Below are 25115 nucleotides of genomic sequence, written 5' to 3' on the forward strand. Positions count from 1 at the left end.
GGTGTCTTCCACTGATTGCTCTCTGTGAGACCAGCAAGGTCAGGCTGTATCAACTCACAGGGCACTGTGTGGAAACCAGTCTCGCCAGTTCTGTCACCACCTACCTCCTCCAAGCTGCAACGTGATCTGGGGCTGGACCAGACCAGCCTTTTCCCTTGGGCCAAGCGGGCCAACAGACCTGTATTCTCAAAGTAGGGATAGGAGGACAGAACCATGCGCACCCAACACAGCCCACTGTGCACGTGAAGCTCCAGAACTGCAGTCAGCTGGAGCCACTGTGAACATGCTGCCGTGAGGGGACACCATCACCCAGAACAGCATAGCCTCCCGCACAGCAGTTGACTGCATGGCTCCAGGTCAAGGAATCACCTACCATCCCCTGCTGCCAGTGCAGCCTGCTCCTTCCTGATAAGCCCGAGTGGTCTCCTCTGAGCATGTCATCCTTTAGCAAAGCATAAAGGCGTCACCCAATAGGCCAGATTGCTTCTCTCGCCCTGGTCCTCTCCAGGCTGAGCCTGGAGGCTGGCAGTAGTGTGTGTCTGTAGGACTCTTTCCCAGCCTGCCATGATGACAGGCCTCCCTCTGTAACAATGCTGACCTGATGACAATGGGAAAACGTGGTGCTAGAGGCCCCTGTTGGGGAGGGGGTGTTTTAGGAGGGCACCGGCTTTCATTTGCAGACAGTTTTATGAGTGTCCGTCTGTGTTCATGCCTTCCTGAGGCCTTCCACCAAACAAGAATTGTTGCTGCTGGAAATTCTCTTCCCTTAAGAGGATTCTGCTGCTAGGGGTTGGGGAAGGGATGGGAAGTGCTTTTGTCCTGGGCTCCCCATCATCTCCCATGCCCCTGTGTACCTGTTCTTACTCCTGTTTTGTCTTTTCCTGGTTATTAACGTCCCCACTAACCCAGTGAATCTAAGACAGAAACCCAGGAGTCATCATTTCTGCTGCTTCCCCCTGTCTACCTCTAAGTGGTCATCAGCCCATATTACTGGTTGTGTTTTCGCCAAAGCACTGCCAACTGACACCTTACTTTCCATTCCGTTTGTTACTGTCCCAGTTCAGGTCTTAACATCTCCTGAAACTGTTTCAGCCACCTCTAGCTGATCTTTCTGTCCAGCTAGGAACGTGTTAGTCCTTCATTAGAGAGATTCAATGGGTCACAGAATTCCTTAGTATGGCATTCAGGGCACTTCACAGTTTGGACCTAATTTGCCTTTGTAGCCCTATCATTTTGATGGTCCGGTGGTCCATGCTGGCCCCTTCTCCAGCCTCACTTCACCACATGGGGTTCCTGAGCCCACCTGATATCACCCCTCTGCGCCTGCCCCCCGTGAACTGGCCCCACAGTGACCTCACACCCCTTCTCTGCTTGGAAGACTCTGACTCAGGCTTTAAGACCCAGCTCAATTTCTATGTCTGCTGTGGAACTGTCCCTCTCTCCTCCCAATGGAAGGAATTGTTACTTTTTGTTTTTCTCTCACAGCACTTGGTTTATATTCCCATTATGCCGCTTTTATTGTACAACAGTTTTCTCTCTCCCTAACCTCCTCTTCCACCCTTCCCACACATGTGTGTTTATAGATGTGTATGTATATAGACGTGCACGTCCATCCAGATGTATGTATAATGAACAAGTATTTATCGAGTGCACTATGCTGGGCACAACGGTGAACCACATCAACCAGACCCCTCCTTCGTGGAGCTTACCGTCTAGCAAGTGTTTGTCTCCCTGTCACACTTGAGTTCCTTGGGGAGAAAGATTATCTGTACTCTTGATGCCTGTCACAGTCCCTGGCACACAGTGGCCACTTGCTCCAGGAATGTTCACTAAGTGAACTCCAGTGAGCAGAGATAGATGCCAGAGTGGAGGATGGGGACAGGGTAGGTGGATGGCTTATAGGTACAAGGTGAACAGGAAGCCTAGAAAAGCCACATTCTGCCCTCAGTTTCTAAAGGGCAGCCTGCATTTTTATATGTGGTTCCATTCATATGGAACCATCATCTAGGAACCATGAGGCCGATTTTGAGAGTTGATCTAAATTTTTTATCCAGATAACCCAAACAAGTTTTTCTCTTTGAAGTCTGTCCAGAGAGCTCACTTGGCCGCGCATGACCACTCTGTGGTCTGATCACCCGTCCCCTGAGCCAGCTGTCCAGGTACATGGTCTGCAGCCTGGCTGCCCTACCACATGCTGCTCTTTGTTTCTTTCAGAGATCTGAAACTGGACAATGTACTGTTGGACCACGAGGGCCACTGTAAACTGGCCGACTTCGGGATGTGCAAGGAGGGGATCTGTAACGGAGTCACCACGGCAACCTTCTGTGGCACACCTGACTATATTGCTCCAGAGGTGAGTGCGGCTGCTTGGGCCGCTTTGGAAATCCAGGCTCTGCAGTAACCCTCATCAGAAATGCCACGGGCTGCTTTTGTGTGCTCTGACTTTATGGGAGGCACTGAAAGCGGAGGCCTCCAGACTCCTTCATGGCTCATTGGGTGAATGATGGCTGAAAATGTCCTCAGTCCCTCTAAATAAGAATTTGGGTCAAAAAAATTTTTGTAAACTTTGCAGTTGCTTTAGGCCTTAGGCCTGATTGAGAACAAAGTGTGCGCCACTCACGGCTATTTAGTTTACTATCTTCTTTGCCTCCACCCAGCGCTTTAATCCCAGCCCCATTTAGCAGAAGTAAAGGAAAGCTCCTGAATCTTTCCCGTATGGGTGAGTGAGCCCAATCTCCTCTTCCTTCTGCATAGATGTAGTTCCAAAATGCTATTACGATGGCCTAAGCAGGCCATAAATGTTTGATCTCCTGGACGAGGAGCCCTCCAAGTTGATCACAGGAAAAACAGACCACTCACTAAGATAGAATGAAACATGCATGTCAGCACAGGGAACTCTGTTTTTACCTTATTTCCTAATCCATCATTTTCCCTAGTCATTAAGGACACGTTTGTTAATCAGATGCATGAAGCACTTCTCATATTGCCCGCTTTGCACAGATCCTCCAAGAGATGCTGTATGGGCCCGCGGTAGATTGGTGGGCAATGGGCGTGCTGCTCTACGAAATGCTCTGCGGTCACGCGCCCTTTGAGGCAGAGAACGAAGATGACCTCTTTGAGGCCATACTGAACGATGAAGTGGTCTACCCTACATGGCTCCATGAAGATGCCACGGGAATCCTGAAATCTGTAAGTTTGGCTTGCATAGCCATCTTTCAACCTACTGCAAACCGGCTTGTTCTATGTGCTTCTTGTGTGTGTGTTTTTAATACCTCCCACCGGTAAGCTACCAGCTCCAATCGAAATTTGCATTTTAATCTGTAGAATCAAAGAATCAGAGCTCTCCCTGGCTGTTTTCCTCTCTTATACAATAGTTATTCCTGGGCGAACGGCAATAGCAGTTGATGGCATTGTTTGCCAACTATCAAGTATTTCTAGCACCTATGGCTTTAGTGTAAGTGAAGTGATGCTCCTGCTTCATCCAGTCAGGACATACCAGGGCGCTGGGTCACATGAACACCATTCCCAGTTCGTTACAATACTGATTGTGTTCTGTCGGCATTGTCCAAGGGGCAGGACGAAAGGGCCTTTCCCTGAGTGCTGGGAGAGAAGAGAGGTTCTCCAAACTTCTGCAGATCTCTTGCTTTCCTGTTATCCTTGTGCAAGCCAGGTGCCAGGCCCAGGATTCAGATGCAGGGGTAATATGACGTTGAAAAGTCTTTCCTGCGTGCATGTAACGCATATGCTAGAAGCCTTATTTTGAAGTGAGAAAGAAACATGGATTTGATGCTTTTATGTTGAAAATAAGAAAGCACACGTAAGTTGGCTTAGTTCTATAACCACGTTAGTTGAATTTGAAAATCATGTATTATCACCTACTGTATACACAGGAGGAAGAAAGATGAATAAAAGGTCATTTCTTCAAATAGGGAAAAATCAGAACAGTCCGTTCTCTGTTGGATAGGATCTATGGGATAAAAGAATTATTTTCTCAAGTCATATCCTTTCTAATGATTTGAGACAAAAAACTAAATGTGGGAAATATTAGCTATCTTGTTGAAAGACTTGTCTCTCTTCAGAAATCTCCAGTCATATAATCAGTGCCATTTCAAGAACATTTTGTATGCAGGTCACTGTTTACTGGGGCTGAAGGCACAATTGTCCCTGAGAATTCTCCACGTCACTAAAAGAGGAATAATCACACAAGTCCTTCTGAGGCAAACGTTGCTGAAGTGAATTGTAATTCGTAATTTGGTTCTCAAGTTCAGGTGCCACTACTCTCCTGATATTGAGGAAGCGCTGATCCATATAGAAATAAAAGTGAAGGACTTTTGGGTTTTACCAAATGTCTCCTATCTAGCGTGTCTTCATAAGAACAATTTAGTTATATATTTAGTAGAAATTTTGGACTAAAGAAACCAAGAATGTGGCTTTTATAATTTTATGAATAAAAACCTCAAGGAGAAGGGCTTGTGTTTGTGGATTTATGCCCTGAAGTTTCTTAACTTCTGGAAGGGAAATGTGCCCACTTACACTGTCCCCTGCTGACTTTGATGACCTCATCTATGGTAACACAACCTAATCATGCTACAGAGTCTGGCTTACTTTGCATTATTATTTTCCCAGCTCCACGGTCCAGAATCTGGCTCTTTGTGATTCTCGGCGCGTGCTAATCCCCTGCAGCCTGCGACAACCACCATCATAATACTAATGGTTCTTCATGGTGCACATATTTAGTCCAATTACTATAGCTGATTTAGCATTTTTAATATTTAAAATAAGGACCCCAGAGTTTATAATTCAAATGAAAATGCTAGTTCAAGCCATAAAGAAACGTGCATTGTTGGCCTTGGTATATTAAAGTCGCTATGCTTTGTACCATGGAGGGTAAGAAATAAAAGTCAGTCTGCCTCAGGAAAGTTTAATGTTCTCTATTTAGGAATTGACAATCCAGTTCAGTGTTTCTCATTCCTCATACCTTTTGAATCTAGGTCCAGTAGAAATCTTAAGAGGTCACATCATCATTTGAGTTGAAAATCACCCACATCTGCTTCAGTTAATTTTTTTCTTCAAATCTGTAAAAGTCTTCAACCTTTTTCTAGTGTTTCAGAATCCTCTTGAGAAGGTTCTTCCCAACTAAATCTGGGACCAAGATCTCATCCCCCTACCCAATTCCTGTAAAACCTGGAATAGGTACTGAGAAGGTTAAGATCCATGTGAAACTATTAAGACTGTTTCTTCTTAGCCAGATAAATCCCATTACTTTAAGCTGTATCTTTGATGTATATAAAAATATTTTGGTAACTAGAGTATATGTTATCCAGTAATATCTGCCTCCACAATCTTTGTTCTGAGAGAAAACAGAGCCTGTGATGCCTAAAGAGAATCTAGTCTTCAGGAGAGACTGAGTTGCACCCTCTCCTTGCAGACTGACTTCTGGGAAGCCATGAGCCTCCTCGTTGCCCTTTATTTTGGCTCCTTTCTAATGCCCGCTGCTCAGCTAGATACACAGCATGTGAGATCGTGCTGTGTCGCTGACCTCACACTGATTTTCCTAAGTGGCCCCCTGTGTTCTCAGTGGGATGACTCCCTGTGCGAAGGAGCATGGGCCTCACCCAGCGGCAGCCTACCTCCCAGCTCTGTTGAACGTTCTAGTTGAGTGACCTCAGTGAGCTACTGTCCCTCTCTGAACCTCAGTGTCCTTGCTTGTAAAATCGAGTTAATAAAATCCATGCCATAGGGTTATTGTCCAGATTAAATGAATGAATACATGTAAGCCACCAGGAACACAATAAGCATTCTGTTTCTTCCTCCTTCACAAAGTGATTTTCTGAAAACATTTGAAAAGGTGACAGATAAAATTACTAAAATAATTCACTGAGAGGATTTCTGGGACAATTTTGTACATTTCAGCCCCCATGCCTAAAAATGAAAAGCTTAAATGCTATAGCTGAGGAAATTAGCTCTTCTTTGCAGAAGGCTGAGATGTTTAAGCAGAAGTGTGATCAAGGAAGAGAAAGTAAACTGTTAGGAACGCCCTAGACCGGAGGAAAAGTGCTGAGGAGGGAAGCCCCGGGCAAGGGGTGAGGAAGCTGCCTCCAGAGCAGAGCTGTCTGAGGGCCAATCGTGGCTTTTCCACTTGCTGGCTGGGTGACCTTGGGCAAATGGCATAATTTTGCCATGCCTCAGTTTCCTCTTCCGTACAGTTGGCATCTGCGCAAGTGCATGGGGGATACTTGGAACAGTGCTCGGCACAGAGTAGATGCTCAGGACACGGCCACCACTGTCGCCAGTGAGAGCTGGGCACGTGAAATGATTTTTAGACTCTTTGCCCCCTTTCTCTGAAAAAACGATCACTTTGTTTTTTGAATTAGGAGGCAGATTTAAGATATCAAGTCAGGCTTCACAAACCATTCAGACTGCTTTCTGGCCCTAATTGCAACTTGATTTAATTAGACCAACATAGGACTTTTATTGCTAGAAGAAACCTTAGAGATTGTTCATTCCAATGTCTTCATTTTATAGATGAAGAAGCTGAGGCCTGCAGAAACTGAGGCTAACCAAAGGCCATTTAGCTCGTTACTTAAAACGAACAAATAAATTGGAACCCTGTGTATCAGTCGTGGAAGTGTAAAATGGTGCAGCCACTTTGGAAAACAGTATTGCAGGCAGTTCCTCAAAATATTAAACATAGAATTGCTGTATGATCTAGCAGTCCATTCCTGGGTGTACATCCAATAGAACTGAAAGGAAGGATTGGAACAGGTATTTGCGTGCCAATGTTCACAGCAGCAATATTCACAATATCTAAAAGGTGGAAGCAGCCCAAGTGTCCATCAACAGAAGAATGGATAAACAAAATGTGGTATATACATACAATGGGTTATTATTCAGCCTTAAAAAGAAAGGCAATTCTGATACATATTGCAACATAGATGTACCTTGAAGGCATTATGCTTAATAAAATAAGCCAGACGCAAAAGGACAAATGTATGATCCCACTTACATGAAGTACCTAGAATAGTCACATTCGTAGAGACAGAAAGCAAAATGGTGGTTTCCAGGGGCTGGGGAGGGGGACCGCGGTTTAAGGGGTACGGAGTTTCAGTTTTAGAAGATGAAAAAAGTTCTGGAGATGGATGGTGGTGATGGTTGCACAACAATATGAATGTACTTAATGCCACTGAACATACACTTGAAAATGGTTAAGATGGTAAATCTTATATTCTGTATATTATGCCACAGTAAAAAAACAAACAAACAAACAAAGAAATCCTGGGATCAGAATCCAGATTTTCCTGACTCCCAGACCTGGATACTGAGCTAGTCTACATTTGGCCTTTCTCTGTTTTCCTTCTACTTCCCATTAATGAGTGTCTTTTACCCTTAGAACCCCACATTTTTATCTCCCAAATTACTCCCTGATGTAACTCTTTCCTATTGTACCAGAAACATTAGTCACTGGAGGAAGTTAGCGGAGCTCTGTGTATTACTACCCACATAGCATGAATCTGCAACGTATTTAACTTTCAATAAAATAAGATACAATGTTTATGATAATTTTATAGCATTTTGTAAAGATTGTGCTTTTGAGTACCACCACAATACCAGAAATAATTATTATTCTATTGACCTGAGATGAATCTGTGACCCTGGAAGGAGAAACTGGTACATTAGGAAACTAGAATCCTGTTCAATCAATTCGGCAAATACTTGTCAGACGTCTTCCCTTTCCTCCGCCTATGCTGAGTGCTGGGGATGCAAAGATGAAAAGACACGGCCTCTTATGTTGTTCACTGTCTAGTAGGAATGAGAACATGTAAACGAGTACTTAGCTTGCTGGCAAGGAGGAATGGTCAGAAGTCTCTCTGGGGACAAGGACAGGGAAGGTGACACAGGACAAGACAGAGGAAGTGGCATTTAAGCTGGGTGTTGAGGAACAAATAAGGTTCAGTAGGGTTGAGAAGGAGGGGAAGAGTATTCTAGGCAGAGGAGATAACTTGTGCAAAGCCTCAGAGGTGGGAAGGAGCATGCCTGTTCAGAGAACTGCAGTTACTAGTTCTATTCCATTGGAGTGTTGGATGCAGAGGAGGGGGCAGGAAAAGATGAGTTTGGGATGTCTGAACTTTGAGGGGTCAGGGAGATGTTCAGAAAGTGGTGTATACCTTGCAGTTGATCACATGGGTCTAGAACTCAGGAAAGAGGGTGGAGATGATCGCTGTAGCGTGATTGAGAACACGGGAGTAGAGATTGACTAGGGGAGAGGGTGAGGAGCGAAAGGAGGATGGAGAATGGGTACACCAGTGGCTAAGGGGTGGTCATGGAGGAGGATTCAGTGAGGAGGTTAGGAAGGAGTGACTTCAGGCTGCATAAACATCTAAGTCTGCAATGTATCTACTAGTTTTACTTGCATTGAATTAGGCCAGCAGTTGCACAATATGAGTTACCCGGAAACTGATGCCTGCTGTAACTTTTGGGTAGTGCTTGCTAGGTAGGAACAAGTGGTCCTAGGCCCCAGAACCGAGGGCTCGCGGAATGTATGTGTGCCAGGAGTTAAGTAAGTTGAGATATTTTTAAGGACTCTGAAAAAACTTTCATTCTGTTGTACAATTCCAGATCAAGGTAAAGTACACTGCTTTCTTTAAAAATATAGACTTCAGGCCCTTTTCCAGGATTTGAGCCCTTGTATGATTCTGGGAGCTTGGTGACTTCGACAGTTCCTAATGTTGAATGTTGACACCATTGGATGGTGTCTTGCATAGTCCTAAAAACTATCAGAAAGTCTTGTGCATGCTAAGTTTCAGATTGTAATCACTTGTCTTTACCCCTAATTTCATAGAGTTTGGTGACTATTAGAAACATAAACTCAGAATGGCAGAGGTAGAAGATCCTTAAAAACATCTTGTCCAAATCCCTGGTTAATAGATGAAGCTGAGGCCCAGGGAGGTGAAGCGATGTCACGTGGTAGAATGGAAAGATCACACACTAGTCAGAGAGTTGCAAGACCCCATTCTCCTTCTGTCACTGCTCTCCTGTCTTTACCCCATGGAGGAGTGATGATAACACCAACAGGACCCAGTTCCAGTGAGATAGTGCACGTGAAAGCCTTTTCCAAGTGGCATGTGCAATACAGGAGGGAGTTATTAGCATTGTTAAATTATGAGTAGTAATTTCATAGCACGCTGAGAGGTGTCATTATCTTCATCCTCTCCTTGAACAATCCACCAACATCATCAAGATTATTAAGTGCTTAATTGTAAATGAGGCTGTGTTAGATTTTTATTCCTAAGAGAATCTATTTCTATTTTTCCAGGAGCTTTCTACCGAAATCAAAGACACATAAGCCGGGTGTAAATAGCCAAGTAGATATTGATCCTCCTATTCATTTAACAGGCATATATTAATGCATATATGCATAGCAGCCGTAGGCCTGCTATGGTCAGGTACGGTGCAAGGGGCTGGGCATCAGAGATGAGCAAGATAGACGTCATCCCTGCCTTCATGAAATTTCGTCCAGTCAGGTTGGGGAAGGAGACAAATGTTAAAAAAAGAAATTATACAAATAACTATATACTTCCAATTCAATAAGGAAAAAAGTCTAAGGTGCTTTGAGAATATATAACAGGCAGACCTAACCTACTGTAGATTGTCAAAGGAGGCCATCATGAGGATATGACATTTAAGTTGAGAACAAAGATGGAGAGAAGTTAGTCAGGCTTACAGGTACGTGACGATCTTGAGAAAGGAGAAGTCCATTTGAGTAACTCTATGGCAGTGTGGCTGGAGTAACGAGCAAAGCTGGGGGCCTGGGGGATGTAGGAGATGAGGCTGAAGAAACAGTGAAACTATGAAGGACACAGGAGGCCACATGAAGGACTTTAACCTTTACCTGAAATGCCAAGATAAGTCACTGAAGGATTTCAAGCAAGCATGAGTGACAAAATCATTTTTTCATGTTTAAAAGATCACTCTGGAATTGTGTAAAGAGATATTGTGGATCAAACAGACTGAAGTATTCACAGATGAAATAGCTGTTTTTTCGTTTTTTGTTTTTTCAAAATAATGCAGGGGTGGCAGGGAAGAACAGATAAAATGAGATTGGTCATGTGTCAGTAAGTGTCAAGGTTGGGTGATGGGTACATTCCTGCATATGTTTGAAATTTTCCATTATAGTAAATTTTGTTTAAATTAAGGGATATCTTGTACAAGTTCAAAATGTGTGTGGATATGTCTGTGTACGTATATTATATATATGTGTGTATATATATACATACACATATTCTAGCCTGTGTAGAAAAAGTGAACTCAGCCTTCATGAATGAAGTGAAATAATTTAATAATACAAACATACACAAAGAAGAAGTGATGTGAGCCACATGCCAGCGCTCCAGTAGATCCAGCTACATCTTTTTTTTTAGTTTATTTTTAAATTTATGACGAAATGTTTCAGTAACAGTTGGCCTAGCCACTTATCTTGATTCCCAGTAAGACTCTCAAGGTCCTAGACTGGGAGTCTGCATCACCCCAGGCATTTTTATGCTACAGACAAAATTAATCAGTGGTTTTAGTGTACTCATTCTTCACCATCCACACACAGTCTCCATACCTGCTCTAGAAGTGTCCCTCAACCTCCACGTTGAGTACCCCAGTGTAGCCCGAAGAAGGATTTTTAACAGAGGACGGAGGAGAGAGCCCTCCTTGGTGAGCTCTGCCCCACGCTGCTGCCCTGGACCCGCTGTACGATCCTTTTCTGTGGGCTGGGGCGGCCCTTTCCCACCAGAGAGGCAGGAAAGGCCAAGATCTCCAAGCCAGCCTCACATCCGCTCTCACGCTGTCTCAGCATGGTGGGGCATGCCTACTTGGCTCCCTGAGATTTCCTGATGAACTTTTCTTTGGAACGTGAGGTCAGCACTGCTCCTGGAATTGGGGTATGCTGGATATTTTGCATGCCCTTTTTTTTCCTTTAAAAGGGAATGCTTTCTGAATTCCTTCTTAGCTTTTTAAGTGGAAAGTAGAAACTATTTGGATATGTTTATATGATGTACCATAGAGTCACAGATGTTAAAGACCTCGGGGCGTCATATGGTGTAATGATGTCAGTGAGTCCCTGAGTTTGGGGTGAGGCGATATTCTCGTCCAGTGTTCCGCAGAAAGTGAGTGTCGGACAGGATGGGCATCAGCGCCTTACCCACCGAACTCTAGCCCCATATTACTTTCCTACCTGGCCCTTCTCGTCATCACTTTTACCACCACTCCAAAGACTGTGGACTTTTGAGTTCCTTGTGTATGAATGTCCAAAACTTTCATATAGACATGGAGAGAGGGCAGAGGACTTGCTGGTGAGAACACTTTCCATGGAGCACAGGACCAGGAGAAGGGGGAGGAGCTGGAGCGCACACAGTTTTTAGCCGAGGACTGCTGCTTGAAAAAGATCCCCAAATCGTTAACCAGTGATCCTTACAACCAGAAACAGCCATGGTACACACTCAGAAAGTACAACAGGAAGACTATTTTTTCTTGCTTGCCCTTTTGTCTCTCGTTTCTCATCTTTGCTTTAAACGTGCGTGTTAAACTCTCTCGTGTGCATGCTCCAAAAGCAAAACCATGCCACCTCCACTCAGAGAATAGATGATAAAAACTGGCAACATCTACAGAAGTTAACACAGAAAAGATATATGAAGATACAGACTTCTGTAAACAACACATAGAGGCTTTCCAGATTGCTGACCTTAGAGATGATTTTTTTAATGATTTTTTTACTTGGTTTTGGCATAAATACATGTTTTTTGTTGACCACCATGTTACCAAGTTTCCTAAACTGGCACTAAATTATCCTAAATGCTAATAATCATGACAGAAGAAAATATACAGCTTGCTTAGAGCTTGTGCGGTTGCACTGAGTTTTGCCCTGGTCTAGCTCCAGAAAGACGTGGGGAAGTCCTCACGAGTCCACAGAGCATGGGAGGGTGATGGCCTCTCTCTGAGGTCGGTGTCCCTTTGTGCTAAATCGTCTCCTGTGAGCGAGCACCAGGCTCAGTGCTGACTCAGGTGAATCAACGCCCTTGTCTCTGAGCTCACACAGGTGGCCAGGTTAGATAAGTGCTGAAAGGAGCTTGGTGCCTTCTCCTGAGTCACCTTTGTCAGTTCAGGAGGTGTTGTAAACTTGGCATCAGAAGGAGATTATAGAGTGCTTTTGTTCTCAGCTTTACAGAAATTGAAGTGTGTGTGCATGTGTGGGTTTATCTGTCATCACGCCTGTCAGATTCCATCATCTGTGCCTTGTCTGCAGGAGGCCTGTTTGCCTCTGTGCACAAAGGGGGACCCACCATTAATTCTGGGATCCTCTTTTAACGGTGTGTCCCACATCTGTCACCAGACAGTTGATCGGAGCAGCACGAGTTTGAGCCTCTCCATTTCCTACTCCCCTCCTGGAGAGGTGGGAATGCTCAAGGGAGCAGCCAAAAGGTGGTCAGCCAGGAGGAGGCTGAGAAAGTAGAGGAAAAACTGGGACCAGAGTAATGCAGAGGATCCAACACTGGATCATGAGAGCTGATTTTTCACACACTGTTATAGGGAGAATCCAAAAGAAAGTTACTGGAAGATCCTTTAACAAGAGGGATGGTTAACATGCAGGCTGGCAGCTCCTTGCCAGGACTGGAGTTCCCATATGAGGAAATGGAGCTGCTCCACAGGACTCTTAGTTTCGCTCTGAGTGAAACTCCTGGTACAGTGAAAACCTTTCAGAAATGGACCATTTACTCCCAGGCAGATCAAGGCTAGCATTGGCAGAAAACAGAAAAACACTAGCATACGATCTTCCCAGAAACCTTGTATTTGGCATTTCTTAATCATATTTTATTAAAGGTATTGTTCTCAACTTCCTTCCCCCTCATTTTTGCTTTTAAGTATCCTAAGAATGGAGGTTCTCATGATTTAAGACGGACCCTGACTTATGATGGTTCCACTTAGGATTTTTCTTTACAATGGTGCAAGGGTGATACGAATTCCATAGAAATTGTACCTCGAAGTTTGAATTTTGATCTTTTCCCAGGTTAGTGGTGTACAGTACATAGTCTCTCGCGATGCTGGGCAGCGGCAGCGAGCACAGCTCCCAGTCAGCCACGTGATCGTGAGGGTGAACAACCGATACCCTGAGAACCATTCTGTACCCATCCGACCATTCTGTTTGTCACTTTCAGGACAGTATTCAATAAGTTGCATGAGATACTCAGCACTTACTATAAAATAGGCTTTGTGTTAGATGACTTTGCCCAACTGTGGGCTAATGTGAGTGTTCTGAGCATGTTTAAGGTAGGCCAGGCTAAGCTGTAATGTTCAGTAGGTTAGGTGTATTAAATGCATTTTCAACATACGATGGGCTTATTGGGGTATAACCCCATCGTAAGTTGAGGAAGATCTGTATTTATGGCTAGCAGCGTGAAGGATTTTTCTTTTCTTTTTTTAATGGAGTACAAATACCACATGCCTCTTGAATCTCCATATCTCAGCCTAGAGGATAAAGACGTCAGAGGTTTTATAAAGTGAGCGTGGAAATCTTTTCTATGTGGAGGTTTGCTAACTGGTGTTTGTGGGTCAGAAGAGTTGTTTGTTTTAAGTTGAAAAACTCTTGTGAACAGAAGTAGTACACCGTTTTCTTTTTCTTTCCAACTATCAAAGATCCATAGCTTTTAGCAGTGGATGGTTAGGTTTGGTTTGGACACCAAAGATAGTGTGTATCCCTGATAAAGAAAGGTGCTGGCCTCAGTTTCCTCAGGTGGAAATAAAGGGCACTGCGTAGTGTGCCTCAGAGGGTCCTGCTTTAGCACTTGCTTCTTTTCAATAGCTGAATTTCAGGGACCACACCTGGAGGGAAGCAGCGGCTTGAGCACGTGGCTGTGTGAGGAGCAGCAGTGAGTCGGGCTTCCTTTGCCTTAGCGCCTGGGAGTTACTGGAGCGCATGAGGCCCGCCCTGTCAGTCAGAGCGGCTCGAGACTGGTTTGCTGGGAATGAAACCATGTTGGCTAACAATGTTGGCGTTGGCAGAAATGCCTGACCTTGGGCTTCCATCTCTGAGACTCTACCTCTGACGTTTACCTTTTTTTAACCAATATTGTCACATGACTTGAGTGAAGCCACTGAGGTGGCTTGGCATTCAGGGGAAGCCATAACAATTATAAAACACAGGAAGGGCGGAGAGTTAAGAGCACTGAGAAGGAATTTGGAACATGCCCATGAAAAGGCTGTTGGATTCCAATCACAGACAGGGTGCAAAATATAGCCAACAAACCCGCTACAGATTTTAGCACTGTTCCTGCCCCTCTGCAGTAACAGGAACGGTACAGGGCATTTGTTGTGCGGGTTTTCATTAGGAGGAAATAAAGTGCACTGTGTACCGTGTCTCTCGAGATATCTCACCAAATATTCTGATGTAGGTCAGTTATAACCTGTCACTGAAGACGTGGATCCATTGCATTTTCAAATATACTCAGAGGCCCACTCCTTCAGTCACTCGCCTACGGAGATCAGCTTGAGCAAGTTTTATTTTGTTTTCTTTTTATAAAGACAAGTCCACTTCAGAACCAAGGAAAATGTGGCATCTCTAGCTGAGGGTCAGTCACCTTCAAAATGTCAGCTTTTTTCTCCCAGAATTTTAGTGATAAACCCAAAAAGAGAAGAAGGAAGGGATAAGATTATAGGCTCTTGATATTGACATGGACCCTGGAGGGCACTTGTCTCCCCTTCCACCTGATGCCAGCCAGGTCATCCAGAATGTTTCATCGAGACACTCGTGGTCCTCCCAGGAAAGCCCCTTCTATCACTCAATGGCAGCAAGTATCCAAAAAGTTTGATTTTAATTTTCCTTACGATATACTTATATATGCTCTTTTAACTCCCAGTCCCTGGAGGTACGTCTCCATTTAGAACTGCCTCTTCTGGCCAAAATACCAACAGTGTCCTTCTGTCTTCTCTTCTCCAATATAAAGGGGGCCCAAGGTGTTTGCAGGAACCAGACAATCAGACTGAAGGATTCCTTTGGTTCTTTTCAAGACTATTCTTTGTCTCTGCCTTCTCTTAGCACCCACTCTGCATACACTTGAATGTCACGTGGGCCAGCAAAGGAACTACAACATAAGTAAACACACAAAGTGCTACGCATTCTCATTCAGGGCGAGTCCTGAAGGGTGTCCCAGCATTCCTCCTGACCTGTCAGTCCACACTGTTCTTTTATCCAGAATCCAAATGAGAAGATTACTAAACCTCCCCTTGAGGCCACCACAAGTGACTGAGAGTGGAGTTTTCTAGTGTTAGATAGACCTGGGTTTGAATCCCAGCTCCACCCCTCCCAAACTGGGTGGCTTTGGGCAGGTTACAGATTGATCTGTTCCTCAGTTTCCTAATCTGTAAATAAGAATCACAATCAGGGTTGCTGTTGGTATTATGTAGAATGAATTTGAAACACTTTAAATGTCAATGCCTGGTGTAATACAAGAGTACATAACATACATATATTAGTAGTGATGGCTGCCACTTATTAAGCTCTAACGTTTACAAAAACTGTACCATTCTCTTTCCCACTCCTACAGCTGCCTCCTGCCCAAACCAGTTTGGATCTGGATCCCTGTATGCTGTGAGAATGGCAGGAGTGGTCTATAGCCATAGGTGTGTGGATTAATAGTTCCACCTCTGCCTAGTAAATTCCACTCAGATCCAATCTGAACAAGCTAAAGCAACTCTCCTTCTCTTGGCTCCTCCAATATTCCACAGCAACACCAATCTGTATAATAATCTGTACTTGGGAAGATGACAGTTTGTTTCCCCAGATCTATTCAAAAAAACCCATTGTATATGCTTCTCTCCTGCCCCCAGGCTCCATCCCACCCCCAGGGGGTCATTGTCAGCCTCATTTTAGGTTTAAATATCTGTCTCTGCCTTCTCCTATAGAAAAGTGACTTACCAACGCCAAGTCAAAGGCCTGATGTCTCTCTCCTCCCTAGATGCCACATGCCCACCTTTGTCCCTCTTACCACTGCTCTGGGCTGGATGGTGCTGCCAGCACAGGTCATTCCCAGATCTGAGCCTCACCGCTGCAGCTGGCATGAAGGGGTGTGAAGGGAGAAGGTTGGTGACTGGTCTTCATAACTAGGTCAGACTGTACCTGAGACAGTGGCAAAAGACAGACACATGTGGTTGCAACATGCACACCAGGCATGCATTTTGTCAGCCCCAGGGTGGCCATCGTGGCTGTGAACCATACTCTATTCTGTGTCCTGTGCTCTTACTCTGCTCTCCCTCCCCAGGACTCTCTGTCGAGCCATAAACTGCCTTCTTCCCAGTTAGGAGCGTCTCCCTGGAATATTGATGGGAATGTTCCATGGCATGGTTTCCTTCCCTTCTGGCTTGCCAGTATTAACTGCTAACCGTCACTGCCCTTTGGTCTGAAATTGAATGAAAGGAGAAGGTCATTTTGCTTGTCCAACAGCCAAATCCAACTATTAGTTAGAAAATACAGTGTTTTCTCCCTCCTGGAAGTAAATCTTATTAGACTAATTGCTCTTTTATATAACTAGTCTTCTTCCTCTGAAATCAGACAGATTTTGAAAGAAGAAAAAATACTTTTAACCATTGCCTACATTTTAATGAGTTTCAAAGTACGTTTGGATCCTGTTATCTCAAGACGCAGTATTACACAGAGTTAGTCTAAACTGTATCCTCTCGAACATCCGACAACTCAAACCCACAGCCTCCTCATGTGTAGCAGAGTCCACGAGAGAGCACTGGACCTGACACCAGTTTACAAAGAAGTTGCTCCATTACACCCTTTGTCCTGCCTTCAGTATCTGTTGTTAAAGCGGACGTAACTGCACGTTAAAACCTGAGTAGCATTTGTATTCTTAATTTTTTAAGATTGTCTTTAGAAATCTTTCCTGTCAGAAAAATTGCTTTCCAGAGACCATTGCCATCACTACCAGCCGCTGTTGGACCCTGGGGCCGTGAGAGCAGACACACACTGTGCTCTGTGTTTCCTGGCCGCGGCATGGAGAAGCAGCGGGAGCCTGCCAGGCCCCAGGGGCAAGGCTGGCCTCACTCTTTGTCTCTCTGAGGCCCTCCATCCATGCTCCTGCCTTTAGGTAGAGCAGGGTGGACCTAGAAGAGGTTTAACAAGATGCTTACTAATACTGACATTTATTGAGGCTTCCTTTGTGTCAGGCATTTTACATTGATTATCTCATTTGCTTGTCATAACAACCTTATGAAGTACAGGAAAATCTCCATTTTATAGTTGAGGAATCTGAGGCCCAGAGAAGTTAAGAAATTTGTACAAGTTTACGCAGCTCACACAGGTAGTCAAACTGCAGAGCCTCACCAGTTAACCCCTGGGCCCTTCCTGTCAGCGGAGCTCTTCCGCCCTGCAAGCAGCCTTCCCTGGTTTACAGGAGGCTTCCCAGGACATTCTTGTACAAACCTGGCCCACAGCTCTTACATTTCCCTGTAGTGCTCCCTTCGGGAGGACGCCTGGCTGGCTGCTGTCCCTTGTCGTCATACCTTCTCAGCGGCCTGGAAAGAGCTGTTAAGTAGCTCATGCTCAGGGCAGGGACACCTCCAATTCCTTCAGTATTCTTCAGTTAACTTCCACTTTAATGAAGGCCACAGAAGGAGGGGGAATGCGGAATGAGTCCCTGCGTCCTTGACCTCTCTCCTTACCCTGCTCCCCCGTTAGCTTGAGACTGACATTTGGGTGCAACCAGATTCTCCACCCCGGCCTCCTCACCCACTCTTTGCAGCTTATAAAGTGCCTTTATTGACCCTAGAAGACATTCTGCTTCCTTCAGTAAATGTGTCCAGAATCTTTCGCGAAGTCACTTTAATTTCCTCTTTGGCTGACTTTCTTGTTTGGACCACAGTGGGGTAGAAGATCAGTTGAGGTGAGGCAAGTTTTAAGTATGACCTTAGACGTGGATGAATGATTGCTCTCAACAACACCGTCGTTCACTTGTTGGCATTTGGGTCCCATTAGGGATGTATGCAAGTAGAGGACGTTTTCTGCAAAGGGTTATGCCTTTACCATTCACAGCAGAGGAAGACGGTGTCGAGGGAGAGCCCTGGGCCTGGCCTAGAGCAGCAGGCCCCTCCTGCCCCCAGGCCTACACGCCCGCAGATATGCACTGGGAAAGATTTCAGACCCAGGACTGGTGTTAAATGTTCTCGTAACTCCCCATCTCCGCCTCATTGGAGGGGTAGTCATAGAAGGGCTGTACCCTCCTCCTCGGAAGGCTCTCTTTCATGGTCTTCATCATGAGCTCCTCCTGCTGTCACCCTGCGTTCTTCTCCTTCTGTGCCAGGGCTCAGGAGCCAGGCACAGTGGATGGGTGACGCCAGCCAGGCGTGAGGCAATGGGGAGTGGTGGGACACGTGGTGGACCAGGGATCGCATGTCCCATCTAAAGAGGCAGCCACTGCTCAACTCCAGGCCATTTTTATAAAAAAGAAGTGCAGGTCCAGCATTCCAGAATATCCCATTTTCCAAGAGAAGTTAGAAAACTTGTCTTTTATGTGATGTGACATTTCCTACTTTTTAAATGTTTGACTAGTAATTAAAATTATTTTAAAACACACTGTGTGGGCCAAATAAAATGTCTGAGGCCGGGGCCGGTCTCAGTTCTGTGCTCTTTCTCCCTCTCTGCATCTGGCCTGCCCTCACAGCTTCAGCTTTCGCCCTCCCACCAAGTGTTGATGTCTCTGGGAGTGAGACCCCTCACCCTGGCCTGCGCTCCTCAAATGCAAGCTGAGCTCATCCGCCTCCCTGATCTGCACACCGTCAGATCTTGAGAAATGTTAGATGCTTTTGTTCCATTCCTCTGACACAAATACTACTATTACTACTGTTACTACTGTTGATACTACTATTAATGCTACCCAAAATCTGCTGCTCCTCTCTGCTTACCTGTTTCCGTTACCCAACACCACCGCTCCATCAGCCAGAGCAAGCCGACCCTGTGCCCTGCGCTCCCTCCTACCCTTCACCCCAGCTCCCGGCAGTGTGCTCCTTCTTCCACAGTCCCTCCAGGACTTGCTCCCGACTTCTCCTTCCTACTAATCAGAGACTCTTCTAGCTCCTGAACCTGTCGTGTCTTCTCAACCTCCTAACTGTTCAGCCACCACCAGTCTCTGACCTCTCTGTTTGGGGTTTATCCATCACACTGTGGCTAGATCATCTCCTAAATCCCAGGGCAGCTCTCGTCACTTACCTCGTGGTACACTTTTGATGGATCCTGCTGGCTGCCCCACAGTTCTTTAACCATCCCCATGTGCCAGCCGTGCCACGCTGTGTGCCCCTCCGCCAACATACGAGGCGCTTGCACGCATCTATGCATCTGTGCTGGCTATGTCCTCGGGCATGATTGTCTTCTTCCTTCATGCCCACATTAATTCTACTCATCAGCCCCATCTCCTGTCAAAGGCCAGCTCTTCCATGACGCCATTCCTTGCCTTCTCACCGCCAGCTCCCAGTGCTATTTGCCTGGTCCCTCTTCAAAGTTCCCCCGGGACTTTGCTCTCTCTCTCTTCGTTTCACCCAGCTGTGTATTACAGATCAACTTTGCTTGCCTCTTCCCCTTTCTCTCGATCAGCTCCTTCATAGGGAGACTGTTTTTGCGTCTGTATATCCCTACGAGGCCTAGTACACTGCCTTGCATACAGCAGACTCCCTGTAAACCTTTGTAAATTGAATGAAACATTTTTTTAAGTGGAGGATGACTGTATCTAAAGGGCTTAAGACAAGATATTAAAAGTCAAAACAAAACTGCTTGATTATTCAAAAGGATTTCTCAGGACCCTCAGAGAAGGTGCCAAGCTTGTGAAAGGGTTGTTCTGCCTGTCTCCATTCCCAGGGATGCAGTTTGTGGAGGAGGAAGAGCCGTGATTCAGTCTGCTTTTCCTCAGGCAGTGCCTTGCCACAGTGCCCCTCGGAAGCTCGACTTCAGTGCCAGAGGAGAATGGGCAAAGTCTCTTGGACACTGGGGCTTCTGCCACCCTGGCATCAAGAGCCCTGCACTGTTCCTCTTGCCCAGAAGAACAAGTTGTACCCACACATTCACAAGATGTCCTCTGCTCACATCATTGGCAGGCCTGGGAATTTCCCACAAGCCATCTGGTCTGTTTTGCCGTCCTTATATCCTGAGTTTCTTGCAGCATTGTTTTTTTGTTAATTAGCTCTTAGAATAGACACTGCTAGTCTATCAGGGATTGCTTCCCATTGACTTTCCAAAAGAGAGAATCTACTCATTTCTTCTGTGTGTGTGTGTTCTCTTTCCTTTCTGAGTTGCACAGACTTATCGGGGAGAGCCCAAGCTATTTATCAGATACATAGTTGCTAAATGCACACTGACCACTGTTTGTGCCTGGAGTGCTGACTGCTCCGATGGAAGCCGTGTGGCTCTGGAGGCTTCTTTCACTGTCGGTTCCACCTCCTACCCAGTACCATCTGTGGCCTTGCACTCCTCGTCACTAGGAGAGAAGAGAAGCCATTAAACCCCATCAGTGTCTTCATCTTTTATTAGCTCACCTTTTTAGCATTTTATGAAGTTTATCTCGTCAGATTTGCATGGGGACTTTTGCAGCCTCCTCCCTCCACGTGATCATTTTCATGTGAAGCAACACTGGAGGCTTTGCGGCTTCGGACCCGGGCAGGGACGGCCACCTCCAAGCTCTGCCTTTTCATGTCCGCACCTTCAGGAAGATTTCCTTTTTATTTACTCTGGAAACTCTACTCCACAGCAATCTCTGTGAACTCAGCATTACTTTTGTCTTGTGTTCATAAATCACACATGGAAAGGGCTGCTCGGGGGGCCTGTGATAAGTTGTCATAAATTTGTTTAAAGATAACTTGATTTAAATTTAAAAACAAAACAACTTTTTACCCCAGGCAATTTTCTTTTGAAAATAGGAAATTAAGTTAGCTTAAGTGTCTTTGAAATTGAAAATCACTTTCTGGCCATGAAAAGTGAGGCATCTCGTGCTAGTCCTCGGTCAGGACGTGATCAGAACACCTTTATTGGCCATTTTGTGAAAGTAGATTTAGCCCAAAACATCTTGACAGGAAACTTCCTTGGGGCTGAGCTCCTAACTGCTATAATGACAGAGGATTTCTATACACATGTTGCTTGAATGTGTGGCAATGCTTGTTTTAGTTTTTGGTCTACGTAGCAAGATTCTCAGTCATTAAACATTTCAAAGTGGAAGAAGGGAGCATCTTGAAGAAACAAACTTTTTACTTAAAACTATATCTTTGTTGCATAAAGAAAAGTGGTCAACTTTGTTTATCCTAGAGCCAGAACACAGAAGTTTACATTTTTCACCCTGTGGCTTCTTCACACAGATCTTCAAAATAATGACTTTGACTCTTCTCTCTGTGGTCTTGTCAGAGAGCGGGAATCCTGGCTGCTGGTCAGGTCTCACAGAAAAATAGCACAGCTGTTCCTAAAAGTAGCCCCATTCATAAGATGCGGCCTCTCTGCAACTGCAGTGTTGGAGAAAGGCACACTATTTTATAAAGAGTTTCTTTTCTTTAAAGGGGAAAGAAAAATACATGGTATTTACAGGAAAGAAAACTGGACTCTTCTGCTTTATTTTAGAGGCCACGTCTGAAATGGAAATAGGGAAGGCCGTAAATACACACAAGCAATTGCACCTTTAAGGGATGATTCATTGGCTGTGCTGGCAGTGATGGAAAATTCAGCTAGTTAAGCGAGATCAGCCAGAAAGCCTCACTCAGGCTCCTCTGCCAGGGCTGATGCCTACCATCTTGTGACATACTTGTGTAAGGGATTGAATGATTGACTCTCTTTCTCTCCCTCTCTCAGTTCATGACCAAGAACCCCACCATGCGCTTGGGCAGCCTGACTCAGGGCGGTGAGCATGCCATTTTGAGACATCCTTTCTTTAAGGAAATCGACTGGGCCCAGCTGAACCATCGCCAAATAGAACCACCTTTCAGACCCAGAATCGTAAGTGTCCAAGACCGTCATAGTAGACTTTCTTCTTTCTTAAAACATCACAGTGTTCCGCCAAAGTCGTTTGAGCAGCTGGATGGTCCCTTATGGAATAACCGAACCGGAAGCTCAGCCTGACACTTTACAGGGCAGCCTCATCTGGTAGGAGGCCGGGCTCCTTGCCTTCCAGGTTACTTCTCACAAAGTTTTCACCTCTCGCTTGCCCTGGCTCCATCCTCCCTTAATCAAAGTTAAAATTTCCCAGGGGTCTAAGATGCCTTTGGGCATCTTAGAAACTTTCCAGGTTTCCCCAAAAGGTTTGGCTAACTGAGACATTCATTGTTCTTAGCCAGTTTCCTCGTGCTCCTTAGTCAGGGTGCCTTTGCCAAGCCTCCAAGGAAGTAGAGAGGGCATGAAATGCTACTTAATTCACTGTGCCTGACTCCTTGGCTTGGGGAGCCTGGGTCTGTAACAGCTGCTGCAGCACAGAGCTCTGGCCAGAACAGGCCAAGTCCCTTTTGACTGGAGAAATGCTGGAAGCACCGAGGGTGCCTCCCCAAGCTAGGAAGCTGAGTGGGGTAGCATTCCTGAGCATGCTCCAGCTCTTGGTCTAAGAGGTAAGTCTTTCTCATCTGTGGGTCAAGAGATCCACCATGGGAAGGCAGAGAACTCAGCTAGCAGATGAAGAATTAGGGGGACAAGGGCTGCTCCAAAGGCATAGAAGTATCATTGAGTCAGATAAGAGAAGTGAGAGGTCTAACAATGGTAGAAATGATCTTTTCAGCATTTATTTATAAAGATGTAAAATACCAACATGTCTAAATAATAGCTAACTTAATCAGTACCACCCTGCTAGGTTGGACACCAGGCCTCAGAGTTAAAAGCCACTTCCTTTAATGGGCATCCACCTCCATCTCCTTGGGATGAGGGAAAGCTTTGCCAACAGGATATAATAAATCTGCTTGGTGAGTAAAGAGAGAGGCAGTTGTTCCCTAAACTCAGCGTTTCTAGTAAGTCTTTTGAGAAAATCTCTTCAAGCATATAGACCTGTGTGCAAACAGTAGGTGGGGCAAGTGTGAACTTACTCAACCTCAGTTGACAAATACAAGCTTGTGTGCCCCTCAGTAAGGTCCATTGAAAAGTAGCATGTCAGTGAAATATGGAGAGCAAAGGGTGAGTGAACTGGCTGCTTCAGGTGACCAAATTAATTCCTTAGCCTCCCAACCTAAGGCTGGCCTGCTCAGCAAGATTTTGATGGGGTTAGTGAATTGGTGGTTGCCAAATGCCATAATAATACACAATGCAATAGAATTACTATAAAGTGCTGTTTAATCATAATCGTCAAAACTGTAAACAATGCTACTAAAAGAGTTGCAGAGCAGTTCTCTGAACTCATCGGACTGGGCTAAGTCCCGTGGAAGATGCGGAAGGCTCGAGTGCATAAAATCTGACCCTTGTTTCTTTTTTGACAGAAATCCCGAGAAGACGTCAGTAATTTTGACCCTGACTTCATAAAGGAAGAGCCAGTTTTAACTCCAATTGATGAGGGACATCTTCCTATGATTAACCAGGATGAGTTTAGAAACTTTTCCTTTGTGTCTCCAGAAATGCAACCTTAGTCTCATGGGGAATGAGAGAGATGGTATGAGAATCACAAGGGGATACAGATTTTCCAGGAATTTCCTCTGTGAAGAAGTCTCCAGCACCAACCTTAGAACAAGAACCTTCCCTCCAGGGAACAGGTGGAGAACTGTGTGGAAGGATGGACCTTCAAGAGATCAACTCTTTCAAGTCCTGATGGAGCCATGGTACTGGAAATAGTTGATACCGAAATGAGATTTCACGAAGAAATGTACTGCTCAGCCTATGAGTTTCCATGGCTATTTCGGGCTTGGGATATTAACAGGAGCCAAAAGGAGAGAAGTTGTGAAGAATAAACTAGATCCTAGAAATTCTGAGCCAAACAGGCTTTTTACTTCAAGAGACAAGTTGAGACTTTGTACGGACCACTCTGTGCTCTTCTTTAAGCCAGTGAGCCGCTGATACTGGCACTCTGCAAGAAGTCTCTAAGTGCTAATGAAGAATTTAAAGATAAGGACATGAACGGCTTTCCAAATAGAATGATTTCCTCTGAAGAAACAAAAAGTGGTATTCATAAAACTCACAACTTAGAGCCCGATCTTGAAAACAGATGTCGAGCACCAAGACAAGCTATTCCAGCTTGTTCTGCTCCTTCGTTTCATAGCTATTTATTGTGTCCAGTGAGACGGTGCCACAATCCCCAGTAGTATAAACAACAGATTTTCGTTGACCAGGCTTTCATTCTAGAGTCCATTAATTTACCAGAGTGGTGTTTGCGTTCTGTGCAATGCCTCTCCACATTGAATATGTCATACTTCTTTGTCTGCACATAACTCTTTTTTCACAGAAGGCTCACTGCCGTGACAGCAACTCTTTGCAAAACCAGCAGGCGAGCTAGAGGTGCCTGCTGCCTGCTGACTTGTGGGATCTCCTCTTGGGCAATGTGTCAGTGTCACTCTGGACTCATAAGTGAAGAATTGCACACCACTCACGTCAGTGACCATACTCATGGCTTAAACATTAGCAGTTTATTTAAATTATATTTCAAGAGACAAAGATGTTTGTTTGGTATGCATTTTAATAATTAGAAATGGCTCTTGTAAACAGGAAATTTATCAGAGAAGGACCTTATAATATGTAACCATATATGCAGTTGGAGAATTTTATCTAGCTGGAAATAAATGCATTTTGTAGCAAAAGGAAATTTTTTGTCTAGAAGAATTTGTCCCATCCCCATTAGGAGAGTAGACAGCTAATTAAAATGAAAGCTTTGAGCAGAATGGATAGAACTTTTGACTTAAAGCAAAATCCTGAGAGGAAAGGTTGGTATAACCTTCTGCGTATCCCTTAAGAGAACGTGGCCTGTCTCTTACTGACCAAAATTTCTGTTCTGAGTCAGTCAGGGTCATGACTGCTAAGCATTGCTGCAGCAGACTGACCCTCAGACTCTCAGTGGCTAGACAGAATGTTTATTTCTCATCCATGTAAAGTATAGTGCAAGTTCCATGGCCCTCTTCCATCTTGGAACTATGCCATCTGGAAAATG

The 25115-nt window shown here is 45.0% G+C and overlaps 1 protein-coding gene across 1 annotated transcript in view; it reads left to right on the top strand.

Moving 5' to 3' along the window:
- Nucleotides 1-24773, top strand: part of PRKCH (protein kinase C eta) — a 213011-nt gene extending 188238 nt beyond the window's left edge. The window contains exons 11-14 of the mRNA XM_008529606.2: nt 2215-2353; nt 3001-3189; nt 21860-22003; nt 23461-24773. Of these exons, the coding sequence (XP_008527828.1) occupies nt 2215-2353; nt 3001-3189; nt 21860-22003; nt 23461-23607 (619 nt within the window). The 3' untranslated portion in view covers nt 23608-24773. The remainder of the gene's footprint in view (nt 1-2214; nt 2354-3000; nt 3190-21859; nt 22004-23460) is intronic.
- Nucleotides 24774-25115: the final 342 nt, after the last annotated feature.

This window comes from Equus przewalskii, chromosome 25, assembly GCF_037783145.1.
Source record: "Equus przewalskii isolate Varuska chromosome 25, EquPr2, whole genome shotgun sequence".
Lineage (NCBI taxonomy): Eukaryota > Metazoa > Chordata > Mammalia > Perissodactyla > Equidae > Equus > Equus przewalskii.